The sequence below is a fragment of the Lipotes vexillifer genome, unplaced genomic scaffold (genome assembly GCF_000442215.2).
Source record: "Lipotes vexillifer unplaced genomic scaffold, Lipotes_vexillifer_v1.1 scaffold205, whole genome shotgun sequence".
NCBI classification, from domain to species: domain Eukaryota; kingdom Metazoa; phylum Chordata; class Mammalia; order Artiodactyla; family Lipotidae; genus Lipotes; species Lipotes vexillifer.
The window spans coordinates 336526-352044 of record NW_006781396.1 but is presented as its reverse complement, the minus strand read 5'-3'; the positions used below and the strand labels follow the sequence as shown (position 1 = coordinate 352044).

The 15519-nt window shown below is 39.2% G+C and overlaps 1 protein-coding gene across 4 annotated transcripts in view; it reads right to left on the bottom strand.

The window, feature by feature from the left end:
- Nucleotides 1-170: 170 nt before the first annotated feature.
- Nucleotides 171-15519, bottom strand: part of ECD (ecdysoneless cell cycle regulator) — a 26189-nt gene continuing 10840 nt past the window's right edge. For 2 of the 4 annotated variants that reach the window (XM_007454663.1, XM_007454666.1), the window contains 7 exons: nucleotides 15021-15149; nucleotides 13346-13431; nucleotides 4925-5031; nucleotides 4611-4794; nucleotides 3561-3628; nucleotides 2126-2340; nucleotides 171-460 (listed from right to left, as the gene is read on the bottom strand). In XM_007454663.1, coding sequence (XP_007454725.1) covers nucleotides 230-460; nucleotides 2126-2340; nucleotides 3561-3628; nucleotides 4611-4794; nucleotides 4925-5031; nucleotides 13346-13431; nucleotides 15021-15149 — 1020 coding nt within the window. In that variant the 3' untranslated portion in view covers nucleotides 171-229. The remainder of the gene's footprint in view (nucleotides 461-2125; nucleotides 2341-3560; nucleotides 3629-4610; nucleotides 4795-4924; nucleotides 5032-13345; nucleotides 13432-15020; nucleotides 15150-15519) is intronic. The other 2 variants (XM_007454665.1, XM_007454664.1) reach the window with 2 other exon arrangements.

Below are 15519 nucleotides of genomic sequence, written 5' to 3'. Positions count from 1 at the left end.
GGCTTGATTCTCTCTCTTCTGCTGATTTCAAAACCTTGTGTGCATCCCAGAGTTGAGATCATAAAGACTTGTGCAGAGAGGGCAACATTTGGGGCTCATAGAGGAGAAGTTAATCTGTGAACTTAAAATGAAGAAAACATTTTTACTAAATGTGTAATCAAAACTAGAAATGAGCATAGTCAGACTCAATATTTATTTAAGAAGAAAAAACAGAGGCTAGGTTTGCTGGCTAATCTTTTGTTGGCTTACTTATGGGTCTGTGATCAGCACTGTCAGGCAGCTGCACACCCATGCTTTGTAAAAGGTTGGAAGCAGGTCCTGCCAGTCCAGCTTGGGAACTATAGGATTCCAGTATGTTTGAAACCAGGTTCAGGTCTATATCCACTGGTGTCATAACAGATCCTCCTGCACCAGAATCTTCCTCCTCTGAATTGTTACTGGCAGTCTGGGATAGAGGCTCCTTGTTCATGGAGGGAAAAGAAAATCATGGTACAATATGCTATTAGGTTGGATGGTAGTTACATCAAAAAGCTAAGTAAGCAACAATGTAAAATTGATTTCCATATTAGAAAGGAAATTCCCTTCTTGATAGAAAATAAAAATGAAGTCTAATAATAAACTATGTAATTGAACACACATATTAAAATTTGGTTCCGAAGATTAAAACACACTTCTTCCTAGGATAAGTTTCTGCAGATTAAATGGATTTCTTCCTGATTTTGAAATAGCCCAAGGGAGATAACCAGAATTAAGGAGGTAACTTTATAGCTTGCCTAAGAGTTTTAAAAGAAATAAACAGAAAAATGAACATTAAAAAAAAAGAATCTAAATTTTCTCTACGTGAAAGAAGTGAGATTTCTTCCCTACCCACAACCCCCACCCCAATGAGAAAACAAAATAAAAACCTGAAGCCTGGGCTTCCCTGGTGTCGCAGTGGTTGAGAGTCCGCCTGCCGATGCAGGGGACACGGGTTCGTTCCCTGGTCCGGGAGGATCCCACATGCCGCGGAGCGGCTGGGCCCATAAGCCACGGCCGCTGCGCCTGCACGTCCAGAGCCTGTGCTCCGCAGCGGGAGAGGCCACAGCAGTGAGAGGCCCGCGTACCGCAAAAAAAAAACAAACAAAAAAACAAACAAAAAAAACCCTGAGGCCTTGTGGGATCCAACCACAGAGACTGTGAATTGGTACTTGAGCCTCTGATTTCATAGGATTTCATAGGAAAGAATTTGAGAGATTGCAGCTTGATCTATAGATTTTTATATCTTTGCTACCCAAAGTGTGGTCCATGGACCAGCAGCACATCCATCACTTGGGAACTTGTTAGAAATGTAAAATCTCAGGCCCACCCTAGACATACTTAACCAAAATCTATATTTTAACAAGATCTTCAGGTGGTTCATATTCACATTAAAACCTAATGTATGGTTTCTAGTAGGTTTTGGCAATACTAAAAGTGATTAGTTTTAAATGTGGTTAAGATGATCAAAGCAAGGGGAATGACATTAACTAAGGGCTCATTATGGGTTTTACTGTTGTCTCATTTGGTTCTCACGTTCATTCTATGACATGAAGATTATTGGTTAATGGATACATTCACAGGGGATAGCTGAGCTGGATTTCAAACCCCGCCCATGAGACTCCAGGGTCCATTCTCTTTCTATCTGTGGTTAGACAGTGCTGGTATAAAAACTAGGATAAAAACATGAGTGGCAGATGAATTCTAAATTTGGCTCTAAATAAGGGAAACATATAAAACAAACACTATCAAGACTTGAAAATTACTTGGATATTTAATATCCTTTCTCTTTTTTTGAAATCAATTTAAGCTATTAGTAGGAGTATGCAACCACATACTAATTTGAACATATCACATGACTTTAAAAAAAATCCTGATAGATAACATAGAATAAGTAACATAGTCAAGCTTATGTTTAAGAAAATCAATAATCCGTCAGCCTACCAGTGTTAGGAAAAAATTAGCATTCTTATTTATTCAAATTAAAAAATTCATCACAAAATTATCATGAATCAAACAGTAAAAAAGAAAAGAAAAACTAAGATAAAATATGGTTTTAGCTATCCTTTGTTCTAGACTCAAAAGGGAAAGAGGTTGAACACACACATACCATTTGCTTCTGGGTGGTGAAACTTTTGCCAATGCTGGTACGTGCGAGTTCCTGGTCCATCTGGGCCATGTATGACTTGAGATCACCAAGAGTTCCTTTTACAGATGCTTCTTCCCCAGGCTCCTGTGTTTCAAGATCCAAGTCATCATCACTATCTAAGCATTCAGAGTCTTCCTCATCCAGTTCATCAGAGTCTGAGTCATGGGGCCTTGAACCTACATAGACCCCAACACAGAAAGAGCCACTCATTAAATTTTTTTGGAGTGATTACACATCTCAAAAGAATTAGAATGTTATCTCCAAAAAAGAGCAAATATTAGGCAAACTACTTCAGAAAAATCCCCTCCAGAAAATGGTACTGCTGGCAAACACTTGCAGAAAAGTACACAGGCTGAGCTGAAAGATTCAGCTTTTTCTTTTTAATGTGAATTCAATTAATTAAAATATTTTACTTAAAAAATTTAAAAACTACATAATCCAGGAATAGATTTTGATGTAAACATTCAAGTTATGCAGAATTGTCTCACATTTCACTCTCTTCCCAAAGTTAAAGATCTTTTCACAGTTCAGTGGGTACCCAGACCTTTATTTATGCAATTCTGTGTATGTGTGTATATGTACATATATATAAAACACATTTGTTATATATATACATATTGAACTATGGTTTGCTTGTCTACCTTTTTTTTTTTTGTAAAACTGAACTATAATCCAATTTTTGCTGCTACAGTGTTGCAATCACCATCTTAGCATATATAACTTTTTCATAAATTAAATTCCTGGAAGTGAAATAGCTAAGTCAAAGTTTATGAACATTCTGGAGTACCAAACTGCCTTGAGAAAAGACAACTTACACTTCTACTCCCACAGTGTGACAGTGCTCATTTCTCCAACTCTTGAGAAAACTGGTTATTATCAATCTTTTAAATTTTTGCCAATATGATGGGCAAAAAAAAAGTTCTTATTTTTATTGTGTATTTACTTGCTTACTAGAAACAGTTAACTATTTTCAAATATTTATTGATTATATTTATTCTTCAAGGCCTGTTTATTGATTATATTTATTCTTCAAAGCCTGTTTATATCCTTTGTTGATTTTTAAAAATTGGGCTATTTGTGTTTTTATTATTAGTGTATACTTGCAGTATGTCTAAAAGAGAAAAAAAACAGTGTAATACAGGAGCCCATGTAAAACCCTATCTAAACACACAGCATTCATTCATTCAACAAAGATTTAATGAACAGCTACTATGTCAGGCACTAAGCAAGGCATCCTCTGCAAAATCATTCAATAGGGCAATAATTAATGGTTGAAAGCAACTCAAAATCATTAAAAAAAAAAAAAAAGCAAATGAGATCCAATGCTCCAATGCTCTAGCAATTGCTATACTACTTACACTTGCAAAATGAAAATAAACATCACACTGTAACTCACCTAAGATCTTACCAAAATAATTAAGAAAAGAATCTGCATCAAAAGTGACTGGAGTCTCAGAACGTTCTCTGTAAGATTAAAGGAAAAAGACAATTTATCCCAAAGAAAACTCTTTGAAACTTTTTCTAAACTGGTGCCATTCTTAGGAACACTCCAGATATATACTCTCAAAAGAGGCACAGAAAGGAAAATTGTAGTTTAAATTTTAAAAATCATTATGCTTACTGATAGGGCAACAGAAATGGGAAAGATTGATGAAATAAAAGTAAAAACTGCACTTTGATTATGCACATTTAATTTATACTGATTTAGGGATCTACCCACCCTCCACCTCCCATAAGATATATCTAACATTAGCAGAAGTTGTTATTTATCCAAGTTCATTTAAATAAGGTTTATCTTTTTAAGAACCAAGTCTTTAAAAATAAGAACAAACCTTCCCTTATCTCTTTCTCAAAGAGAGAATACTAAACATAAACTTTAATCTTCTCATGAGGCTAACAAGCATCAACATTAATGAAGAGATATTTGCTGTGCAAGTAACAATTCTATCTACATTTTTTCCCTATTACTTGCCAAATGTAACATCTCATTTCTTCTGTTATTATTTCTTCCTCTGATAAACACTTTTATCCTCCTCTTTTGAGTCTGAAGCTTCCAATCTGCTTGAGGGTGGGAGATCAGAAGTCTGAGCTTGATGAGAACTAGAAGTTAGGAGTCCATAAAATTCTGAGCAAAAATCTAAAGAATAAAGTACATGGTTGCCCTGCACAGCTCTGGGGTGGTGGCCTTTACATCTGCTGAGTGGTCTCTTTGGCTTACTTCAAGGATCATAAGGGATCAGGTTACTAGAAATCTGACTCCAGATAAGTAAGTTATCATAGTACTAGGCACCAAAAGAGAAAAACAAAGCAGTAAAAATCATTTATTTAAAAAAAAAAATTTAAACAAAGAAAAAGGAAAAGAAAGAGAGAGAGAACTGGCAATGACTGGATGATGTCAACATATAGGCTATAACCATTTAGATATTTATACTTTAACACAAATTACCGAGGCAGCTCTGCTCCTTTGTGGGTTGAGACTTTGGATATGAAAGCTTTCATGCTCTCTGAGACTTGAGTTAAGTCATAGTTCTCCTCCTGCCCCTTGGAAACGGGCTCTGGTTCTTTTTTACCAGCAGCTTCCTGCAGCAGCTGGTCCAGCTGATCTGGTGAGAGATCTAACCACTGGTCATCTGAAAAAGAAGCATGACACTGCCATACTATACTCACATGACAGGTACTCTCAGGAAAGGACCCTCTGAGACTTAGTGGAATGTTTCAATTCTTTCTAACCCCTCTGCTCTATCCTGGTCCATCACTTACCATCTTCTGGGGGAAGATTAGCTTCTTCTTTTTTAAGCTCTTCTATATCAAATGGTATTGTCTGTAATAATGTTAAGATTTCTTCACCTGGGCTCATAGCATGAGAGCTATAAAAAAATCAAAGACATGGGTATTTAATGAGAGCTTAGAATAATAATCACGAAAACAGAGTATTTTAAAGCTGGAAGGGATTATCTAGTTTAATTTGTTTTTAAACATTTGTTTAGGACACAGAATCCTTTTTCTCAAAATTCCACCAGAAACTCTAAAATATAAAAGTGCTCAAAGAAAAACTGCTCTGGGGAGTTCCCTGGTGGTCCAATGGTTGCACTTGGCACTTTCGCTGCTCCGGGTTCAATCCCTGATCAGGGAACTAAGATTCCACAAGCTGGGTGATGCAGCCAAAAAAAAGAAAAACTGCTTTGTACAGGAAAAGAAATCATCAACAAAATGAAAAGGCAACCTACAGAATGGGAGAAAATATTCGCTAACCGTACATATGATACAGGGTTAATATCCAAAATATATAAAGAACTCATAACAGCAAAAAACCTCCCAAGCAATCTGATTTAAAAATAGGCAGAGAAACTGAATAGACATTTTTCCAAAGAAGACATACAAGACAAGAAAAGGTGCTCAACATCAACTAATCATCAGGGAAATGCAAATAAAAACCACAATGAGATACCACTTCACACCTGTCAGAATGGCTGTCATGAAAAAGACAAGAGAGGGCTTCCCTGGTGGTGCAGTGGTTGGGAGTCCACCTGCCAATGCGGGGGACAGGGGTTCGTGCCCCGGTCCGGGAGGATCCCACGTGCCGCGGAGCGGCTGGGTATTATACATACTGCTCCTGATTTGCATAAACCTTTTTCTTAAATTTTAAATACAATTATAGATTAGAGCCTGGTTACCAAAAAAAAAAAAAAAAAAAAAAAGACAAGAGAGATCATGTGTTGGCAAGAATGTGGAGAAAAGGGGACTCCTTGGTGGTCCAGTGGTTAAGATTCCACACTCCCAATGCAGGAGGCATGTGTTAGATCTCTGGTCAGGGAAGATCCGACATGCCACGTGGTGTGGCCAAAAAAAAGAAAGAATGTGGAGAAAAGGGAACCCTTGTGCACTGCTGGTGGGAATGCAAACTGATATAGCCACTATGGAATACAGTATGGAGGTTCCTCAAAAAATTAAAAATACAGCCACCATATGACCCAGCAATCCCACTTCTGGGTATTTATCCAAAAAAAATGAAAACAGGATCTCAAAGAGATGTCTGCACACCCGTATTCCCTGCAGCATTATTCACAATAGCTAAGATTGGAAACAACTTAAGTGTCCATCAACAGATAAATGGATAAAGATGTGGAATAAATAGACAGATAGTGATATACATACACACAATGGAATATTATTCAGCCATGAGAAAGAAATCCTGCCATTTGCAACAACATGGATGTACCCTAAAGGCATTAGGCTAAATCAAATAAGCTAGACAGAGAAAGTAAAATACTGCATGGTATCACTTATATGTGGAATCTAAAAAAAAAGTCAAACTCATGGAAACAGAATAAAAGTGGTTGTCAGGGGCTTCCCTGGTGGCGCAGTGCTTGAGAGTCCGCCTGCCGATGCGGGAGACGCGGGTTCGTGCCCCGTTTCGGGAGGATCCCACGTGCCGCGGAGCGGCTGGGCCCGTGAGCCATGGCCGCTGGGCCTGCGCGTCCGGAGCCTGTGCTCCGCAAATGGGAGAGGCCACAACAGTGAGAGGCCCGCATAACGCAAGGGAAAAAAAAGAAAAAAAAAAAAAAAAGTGGTTGTCAGGGACTAGGGGGTGAGGGATATAAGCAGAGGCTGGTAAAAAGACAAACTTTCAGCTATAAGATAAATACAGTCACAGGATCTAATGTAAAACATGGTTACTAGAGTTGATAACACCGTATTACATAACTGAAATCTGCTAAGAGAGCAAAAATTATTCTCACACACATACACAAAAAATAAATATGTGGGGCTTCCCTGGTGGCGCAGTGGTTAAGAATCCACCTGCCAGCACAGGGGACATGGGTTTGAGCCCTGGTCCGGGGAGATCCCATATGCCACGGAACAACTAAGCCCATGAGCCACAACTACTGAGCCCGTGCTTTAGAGCCCGTGAGCCACAACCACTGAGCCTGTGAGCCACAACTACTGAAGCCCGCACGCCTAGGGCCTGTGCTCCACAACAAAAGAAGCCACTGCAATGAGAAGCCCGCACATCGCAACGAAGAGTAGCCCCCGCTCGCTGCAACTAGAGAAAGCCCGCGCACAGCAACGAAGACCCAATGCAGCCAAAAAAAATAATAATAATAAATAAATATGAGGTGATGAATCTATTAATTAACTTGGTGGTGGGAATCTTTCCATAATGAATAGGTATATCAAATCACTACGATGACACTTTAAATATCTTATAATTTTGTAATTCTGTCAATTACACCTCAGTAAAGCTAAGGAAAAAAAACCCTGAAAGACTGCTTTTTTTTTTTTGCGGTATGTGGGCCTCACTGTTGTGGCCTCTCCCGTTGCGGAGTACAGGCTCCGGACGCGCAGGCGCAGTGGCCACGGCTCACGGACCCAGCCGCTCCGCGGCATGTGGGATCTTCCCGGACCAGGGCACGAACCCGTGTCCCCTGCATCGGCAGGCGGACTCTCAACCACTGTGCCACCAGGGAAGCCCCTGGAAGACTGCTTTGATTGAAATGGACGCTGGAGGCTCGGACACCTGCCCATTCTGCCTTCCCCTTTGGATCTGCAGCAGGCTCCATGGAACACTACCATGAAGCTCTTGATTTAGTATCACTCTTTCGATTTATATATATCATATATACGAGGAAAAGAAAACCCAGAAGAAAATATGAACAAAAATTAATCTAGCATGCATAAAGTATGAACAAAAATTAATCTGTCAGGGCTTCCCTGGTGGCGCAGTGGTTAAGAATCCGCCTGCCAATGCAGGGGACATGGGCTCCATCCCTGGTCCGGGAAGATCCCACATGCCGCAGAGGAACTAAGCCTGTGCGCCACAACTACTGAGGCTGTGCTCTAGAGTCCACAAGCCACAACTACCGAGCCCACGTGCCATGACTACTGAAGCCCGTGCGCCTAGAACCTGTGCTCCACAACGAGAGAAGCCACCGCAATGAGAAGCGCGCGCACTGCAAGGAAGAGTAGCCCCCGCTCGTTGCAACTAGAGAAAGCCCGCGCGCAGCAGCAAAGACCCAACGCAGCCAAAAAATAAACAAAACAAAAATTAATCTATCATATATTAAATGCTAGGCTAGCACTTCAAATACAGTTTCTTTTCTATTATTAGATTGATTGATTGATTGATTGATTGATTGCCTGTGTTGGGTCTTTGCTGCTGCGCGCGGGCTTTCTCTAGTTGCGGCGAGCCGGGGCTATCTTTCATTGTGGTGCACGGGCTTCTCATTGCAGTGGCTTCTCTTGTTGTGGAGCACAGGCTCTAGATGCGCGGGCTTCAGCAATTGCGGCCTGCAGCCTCAGTAGTTGTGGCTCGCGGGCTCTAGAGTGCAGGCTCAGTAGTTGTGGCACACAGACTTAGTTGCTCCGTGGCATGTGGGATCTTCCCAGACCAGGGCTCGAACCTGCGTCCCATATATTGGCAGGCGGATTCTTAACCACTGCACCACCAGGGAAGTCCTCAAATATACTTTCACATTTAGCCTTCTACTTACTATTATGAGGAGGTAATAATCCTGTTTTACAAATGAGAAAACCAGAGCCCAGTGAATTTCTATAAGTTTTGCAAGGCCATTTAGTTGGACAGAGCAAAGGCTTGAAATCAAGTCTTCTGATACTATTTTGTGCTCCTCCTACTATAAACTGATAATGAAATACACACAGAGATTATTTACATGATGAGTGAGTTATTTTGTGATGGTGATGTGATTTGTTATATAAGTTCATGGAACCCTGTCTGAACTATTTATAATGGAGCAAATCAAGTTATATAATGGACTTGCATTCATTTAATAAACATTTGCACACCCTGCTAACTCATGTGGGTAACAGGAAACTATCCCTACTCCATAATATGTAAATATTACTAGGAGAGAGAAAAGAAATATACAAATAATCATAATAAATTACAAACATATAAAGTCATAGAGGAATACCAAATTCTATCAATACAAAGAATCATAGGAGGGCTTCCCTGGTGGTGCAGTGGTTAAGAGCCCGCCAGCCAATGAAGGGAACACAGGTTCAATCCCTGGCCCAGGAAGATCCCACATGCTGCAGAGCAACTAAGCCCGTGCGCCACAACTACTGAACCTGCGCTCTAGAGCCCGCAAGCCACAACTACTGAGCCTACGTGCCAATAACTACTAAGTCTGAGTGCTACAACTACTGAAGCCCACACACCTAGAGCCTGTGCTCCACAACAAGAGAAGCCACGACAATGAGAAGCCCATGCACCACAACGAAGAGTAGCCCCCGCTTGCCGCAACTAGAGAAGGCCCGTGCACAGCAACGAAGACCCACCACAGCCAAAAATAAAAAACAAACAAACAAACAAAAAAAGAGTCATAGGAGAAGGCAATTACATTCACTGGGGTGGAGGCAGAGAAGTTTAAAAAAAAGAGAGATAATGGAAGAAGTTGAGTTAGGCCTCAAAGAATCAAGAGGATTTTGACAGGTAAGATAGGGTAGAGAAACTATGCAAGGGGATAAATGAGCATTTGTATAGAGGCAGGGACATGAGCAACATATTCAGAGAGCAAATGGGGTTCAGTTTGGCTTAAGGGTGGAATCCGAGGCTGAATCAATGGGCTGGGATGACAGCACAGCAAGCGTGAAATGGCTAAGTTTAGACTCAATGAAATAAGGAGTGGGTGATCACTGATGGCTTCTTTGTTATTTTTAATTTTTGTTTTATGAGATTTAAATAATATTGACAAGTTGAAAAGGTAATAAAATAAATGCCCATATCTCTACCACTCAGAATTATAATAATTGCTATACTTATCTCTAGTCTAATTATGTGATTACATTTATACATTTAACATAAAAACCAAACTAGTAATATGTGCGTGTACTTACAAAAAAATATGATAGATAAAGTTAATTTCCTTTGATGATCAACACTCCCAGTTCCAATCCATTTCTCTGCTACCCAAAGGTGACTGCTCTCACAAGAATCCTCCTGGGCCACTGAGTGTGTGTGTGAGACAGAGAGAGAGAGACAGAGAGAGTGTGTGTGTACTATTTGTTGTATTTACTGTTTTGTTCTCTTTACCTGAAATGTTATTCCCTCAAATACCTGTCTGCCACATTCCCTCACTTCCCTAGATCTCTTCTGAAAGAAAAACTCCTTGGCCAATCTATCTAGAAGAGCAGCCCTTATATCTCTCTCCCCAAACACTGCTTTTTCTTCAAAGTACTCATTACCATCTAACATCATATAATGGTTTACCATCTTTCTCCTACACTAGTATATAAGCTCCATAAGGGCAGGGAGACTTTGGGTTCACTTGCTGCATTCCCAGTGCCTGGAATAGGGCCTGGCACATGGGACATAATAAGTATTTATTGAGTGAATATAGATACATGTATCTATACATAATACATGATATTCTGTGTATTTTTACAATTTATATGCATAGCACCAGTATTTTACAAATTTACAACTTGCTTTTTTCCCTCAACATTATGTTTCTGAAATCTCTTCATTTAGACCAGTGGTTCTCAACTGGGGACAATCTGGCAATGTCTGATGACATTTTTGGTTGTCACAATTGGTGGGGAGAGGGGAGCCAGTCCTACTGGAATTTACTGGGTAGAGGCCAGGGATGTTGCTTCATCTCATACTAATGCACAGGACAGTCCCCCACAGCAAAGAATTATCTGCTCCAAAGTGTCAACAGTGTCAAGGTTGAGAAATCCTGAATTAGATTTATGGATATTTAGCTAATCTCTGGTTAACTAATGGAAGTAGGCCATCATGTAAATACACTGCAATTCATTTATCTACTATTGATGGACACTTAGATTGTTTGTAATTTTTCACTATTACAATCTCTAATAATTTTTAGGAGATGGGAGTAACATGATTAAAGACATACTTCAAGCAGATTCTCCTGGCTCTAACGGTTGAATTGGAAGAGAAGAGTCTCTAGAGGTTGAGAAACAAGTTTAGGTGTAGCCATAGTTCAAGAATTAAAGTAAGAAGAGTAGCTAGCTGGGCAGTAAGGAAAAAGAATGCAAGGCACAAGATAATAGTAAACAGGATCTAGGAACTGGATCCAAGGAGAGCCAGGAGGTCTGGGTGATAAGGAGGATGGTGGTACTATTAAAAGACAGTAGGAAACAGTCTATGATATTAATTCAGCTAATAAAAAAGAACATTGGGAAGTAAAGAAGAGGTCTGGAGGGAGATGTGAGTTTGGTTTCAAACTGTTTAGAAGTTATCCTGGTTTGGTGAATGGGAGCCTCTCCTGCAACACTCATTAAAATGTAGGATATTTAAGCTATTTGCAATAAGTAAATTATGGTCCATTTGCTAAAATGCTGTGTGGTTATTTAAAAATATGCTTATCAAAACTTTTTAAGGTCATAGAAAATGTAAGATCATAACGAGTAAAAATTATGAACAGGATACAAGATTTCCATATAGTATAAAAAATGTTTAAAAAGTCAACTGGTTATGGGGAAAAAAATCCTGGAAGGCAGTAGATTGGAATAATAAGAGTCGTTTACTCATGATATAAATTTTTTCCTTCTTAATGTCTTTCTGTATTTGCTGTAATGAATGAATATGTTACTTTTAGAACAACAAAAAACTTTATTATATTTAAAAAGAACTACCCAACCATCAATCTATCTTATTTTGTGGGAGAAGCCCTAACTCTCCTACATATGAGTCTCCCTCATTTCTTAACTTCTCTTCAACCTAAGACTATAAGGTAACACTTTTCAACAAGGGGAGTGGTCTCCTAGAGGAGACAGGGACCATCATAGGGGGAGATTCTCCTAACTATGAGGGCTACCTCCTTTACTTTCTTTCCCAAGTTTTCTTAAAGGATACCCTAAGAAGGCATCATCTTTTCCAATTACTGACATAAAACTGACGGGAATGGGACAAAGGCACCCCTAGACACTTAAAAAAGAGTAAAGACTGCTGTAAAGTCATTACCACCTCGCAGACACTGAGAGTTCTCTCAGCATCAACTCTGCTTCATGCAGTCTTCAAAGAACATTTTATTACACAAATATGTGATGTTTGAGATGCTGGCAAAATGACTGGGGTTCAAAACCAGATGGTTTGACCAAAAAAAAAAAGCCCAATGACAAAACAAAAAACACACCCACACACAACTCAGGACCTTTTTAACCATAACATATACAAAGTTATTTCTTTCATGTTATTTAATAGCTTTATTTCTTTCATGTTATTTAATAGCTTTAAGTATCTCAAATTCAATTTTGCAAACATAAACTGAATTTTTTCCAATATTCAAATTCTGACCTTTGATAAGTAAAATATAAGCTCAATAAGACCTTCTGCAGGAGCTCCAATTTCCTTGAGCCACACTGACAAGTACCCTCAAGGGACAAGTCAGACAAATGTGATTTTCTTCTTTCAACGGTCCTATTCCCTCTGATTTTTGCCTGCTTTTGTTGTTCTCCACTGTCTTCAAATAATTGTTTTTTATATTCTGTCCAGGGTTTATCATTGTAATTAGCATGGGGTTATTCTGATATGTTACTCCACCATTACCAGAACTGAAACTCAATTTTATCAAATTTTAAAGGGGAGCCATTTCCTTCCAACCCTGTGTTCATTTCTTTCTTCCCCCAGAAAACGTATGGCAGGTTAGAATGAGATTTGATTTGGAAGGTGAAGCCTGCTTCATCCTGCGTTTCAGATTCACCTAAAAAAATCTAAACACAGCCCAGAACTCCCATAGGAATTAAGCACATAGCTCAATACTAGACTGCCTGAGTTTAAATCCTAGGTCTGTCACTTTATTAGCTGTGTAACCTTTGGCAAATTATTTAATCTCTCTTGGCCTCGGCTTCTGAGCTGTAAATAGGGAAAATGATAATTGTACCTATTTCATAGGGCTTTAAGGGGGATTAAACAAGTTATTGGCCTATGCTTTGTAAGTACTCAATAAACGTTAGCCATTATATGATGATGATGATGATGATGATGATGATGACGGTGATGGTGGTGACGGCTGCCAGTGCCAGCAAACTTCTGTAACGACACTTCCTCTCCCTAACTCCTGCTCCTTCAGTAGTCATGAGCCTGGCCATTAACTGTTTAAATATGGAAACTCCAACATCTGCAACTATCTCAAGAGTAAGTAACTCCTTAACTTCTGGCAAGTAATCAATCTGTTCAGGTAGCGATAAACTCACCTTTCTGGCCGGTTTATGGAGAGTTGGAAGTAGTTCTTTGCCATTTCTAGCCTTTCCTGGTACTGAGCAGAACCTTTCATCAGTCCCTAAAATAATAATAATGCCCATCAGAACATCATATATATGGTATCAGTAAAATAACCTGCTCACCAGCAACTTTCAGGGAGGCAGTGTACGATAAAATATATTGTTCAAAAATCATGAGGCCTGAGTCCTAGTCCCTGTTTTGTCACTGATGTATCTGTTTGGGCTCCAGTTTCTTCAAAAAAGGGACTAGGTTAAATGTAGTGGTCCCTCATCCTTTTCACCATTAAGGGCCTCTTTCCAATTTGGAAGGTTTTCTATCATTTTCTATTATTTAACTCATTATTAAGAAATAATTGATTAACTAGTAATTAATTTATAAAGCAAAGTACAAACTGAGCCAAAAAGTAGCATAATCCCACCTTAACTACCATTTTTATCTTTCACATGCATGTTTATGGTGGCATTCATACTTAATATTTTATATTCTTTAAAAAATATACTGTAATATAAGCAGTTTTCCATACTACTACACAGTCTTTAAAATCATCATATTCTTAAGGACTTTTCTATTTCTTGGATGTTTCCTTGAAGTAGATGATTTATCTTTTTTTAAATTAATTAATTTATTATTTATTTTTGGTTGCATTGGGTCTTTGTTGCTGTGCGTGGGCTTCTCATTGTGGTGTCTTCTCTTGTGGAGCATGGGCTCTAGGTGCGCGGGCGTGGTAGTTGTGGCTTGTGGGATCTAGAGCACAGACTCAGTAGTTGTGGCACACCAGCTTAGCTGCTCCGCGGCATGTGGGATCCTCCTGGACCAGGACTCAAACCTGTGTCCTCTGCATTGGCAGGTAGATTCTGAACCACTGTACCACCAGGGAAGCCCGAAGTAGATGATTTAAATTGAAGGTTCCAAGTTTGAACCTTTCTATAGTTCTTGGAATACACTATCAAATTACTTCCCAGTTAAGGTTCTAACTATTACGATGTTATCAGCAACATATAGGTGTATTATTTTCACTATATTCTCAACAGCACTGAATATCATTCATATCCTTTTTACATATGTGAAAAACAGTCTTCATTATTATGTTAATATGGTTATCTTTACTACTTGTGAGAGTGAATTTTTTTTTTTTTTTTTTGCAGTATGCGGGCCTCTCACTGTTGTGGCCTCTCCCGTTGCAGAGCACAGGCTCCAGACGCGCAGGCTCAGCGGCCATGGCTCACAGGCCCAGCCGCTCCGCGGCATGTGGGATCTTCCCGGACAGGGACACGAACCCATGTCCCCTGCATCGGCAGGTGGACTCCCAACCACCATGCCACCAGGGAAGCCCTAGGTCAGGTAAATTTTTAATCCATGTCTCTGCTAACTTTTCTATTTGGTGTCTCATGTTTGCTTTATAGATTTGTGCAAGTTGTTCATCTGATACAAATAATAACTTTTATCACTTTATATAGATGTTATTATTTTTTCTAAAATACTGGAAACAGTTTATAGACACTCCCTCATTACCACCAAGCTAGAATGGTGCCTTTCAACTCTAGTTCCTACAATTATGTCACACATTAAATATGGACATAGAACTTTAATTCACTGGCTTGACTTACCCTGGACTGTCCAATTTAAAAAATGCATTGCAAGTCCTACCTTAAAGTAATCATGCTTTTTCAGACTTTCAAGGAAGCCAGCCCAGAGCGGTGAGGTAGTCACAAGAGATTTCTTGGCATCAGAAAAATGTGGGCTACATTTGGAGCATAAGATCTCAAATCCATGAGCCTAGATGGAAAAGACAGAATTTTTATTATTAGGTTAATTTCTTTCCATTTAACCACATTCAAGAACTAGGTGATTGGACACATGGGTATGTGGACATTTAAAACACTTTCTGAATTTTAGGAAAAAAAAATCTGACTTTATTTCCAAGTTTCTTAATCTCTACAGATCATTAAAAATTATAAAGGGGAAGCAAATAATACAAAACAAAGATTCTTATTCTCCTCAAAGAGATTTCTTTTTTCACTAATTAAAAAACTAGAAATTTAAACTTATTTCTTGTTTGCTTAAAAAAGGCTTGCAAGGCAGAAACAGAGACACAGATGTAGAGAAGAAACGTATGGACACCAAGGGGGGAAAGTGGGGGGTGGGG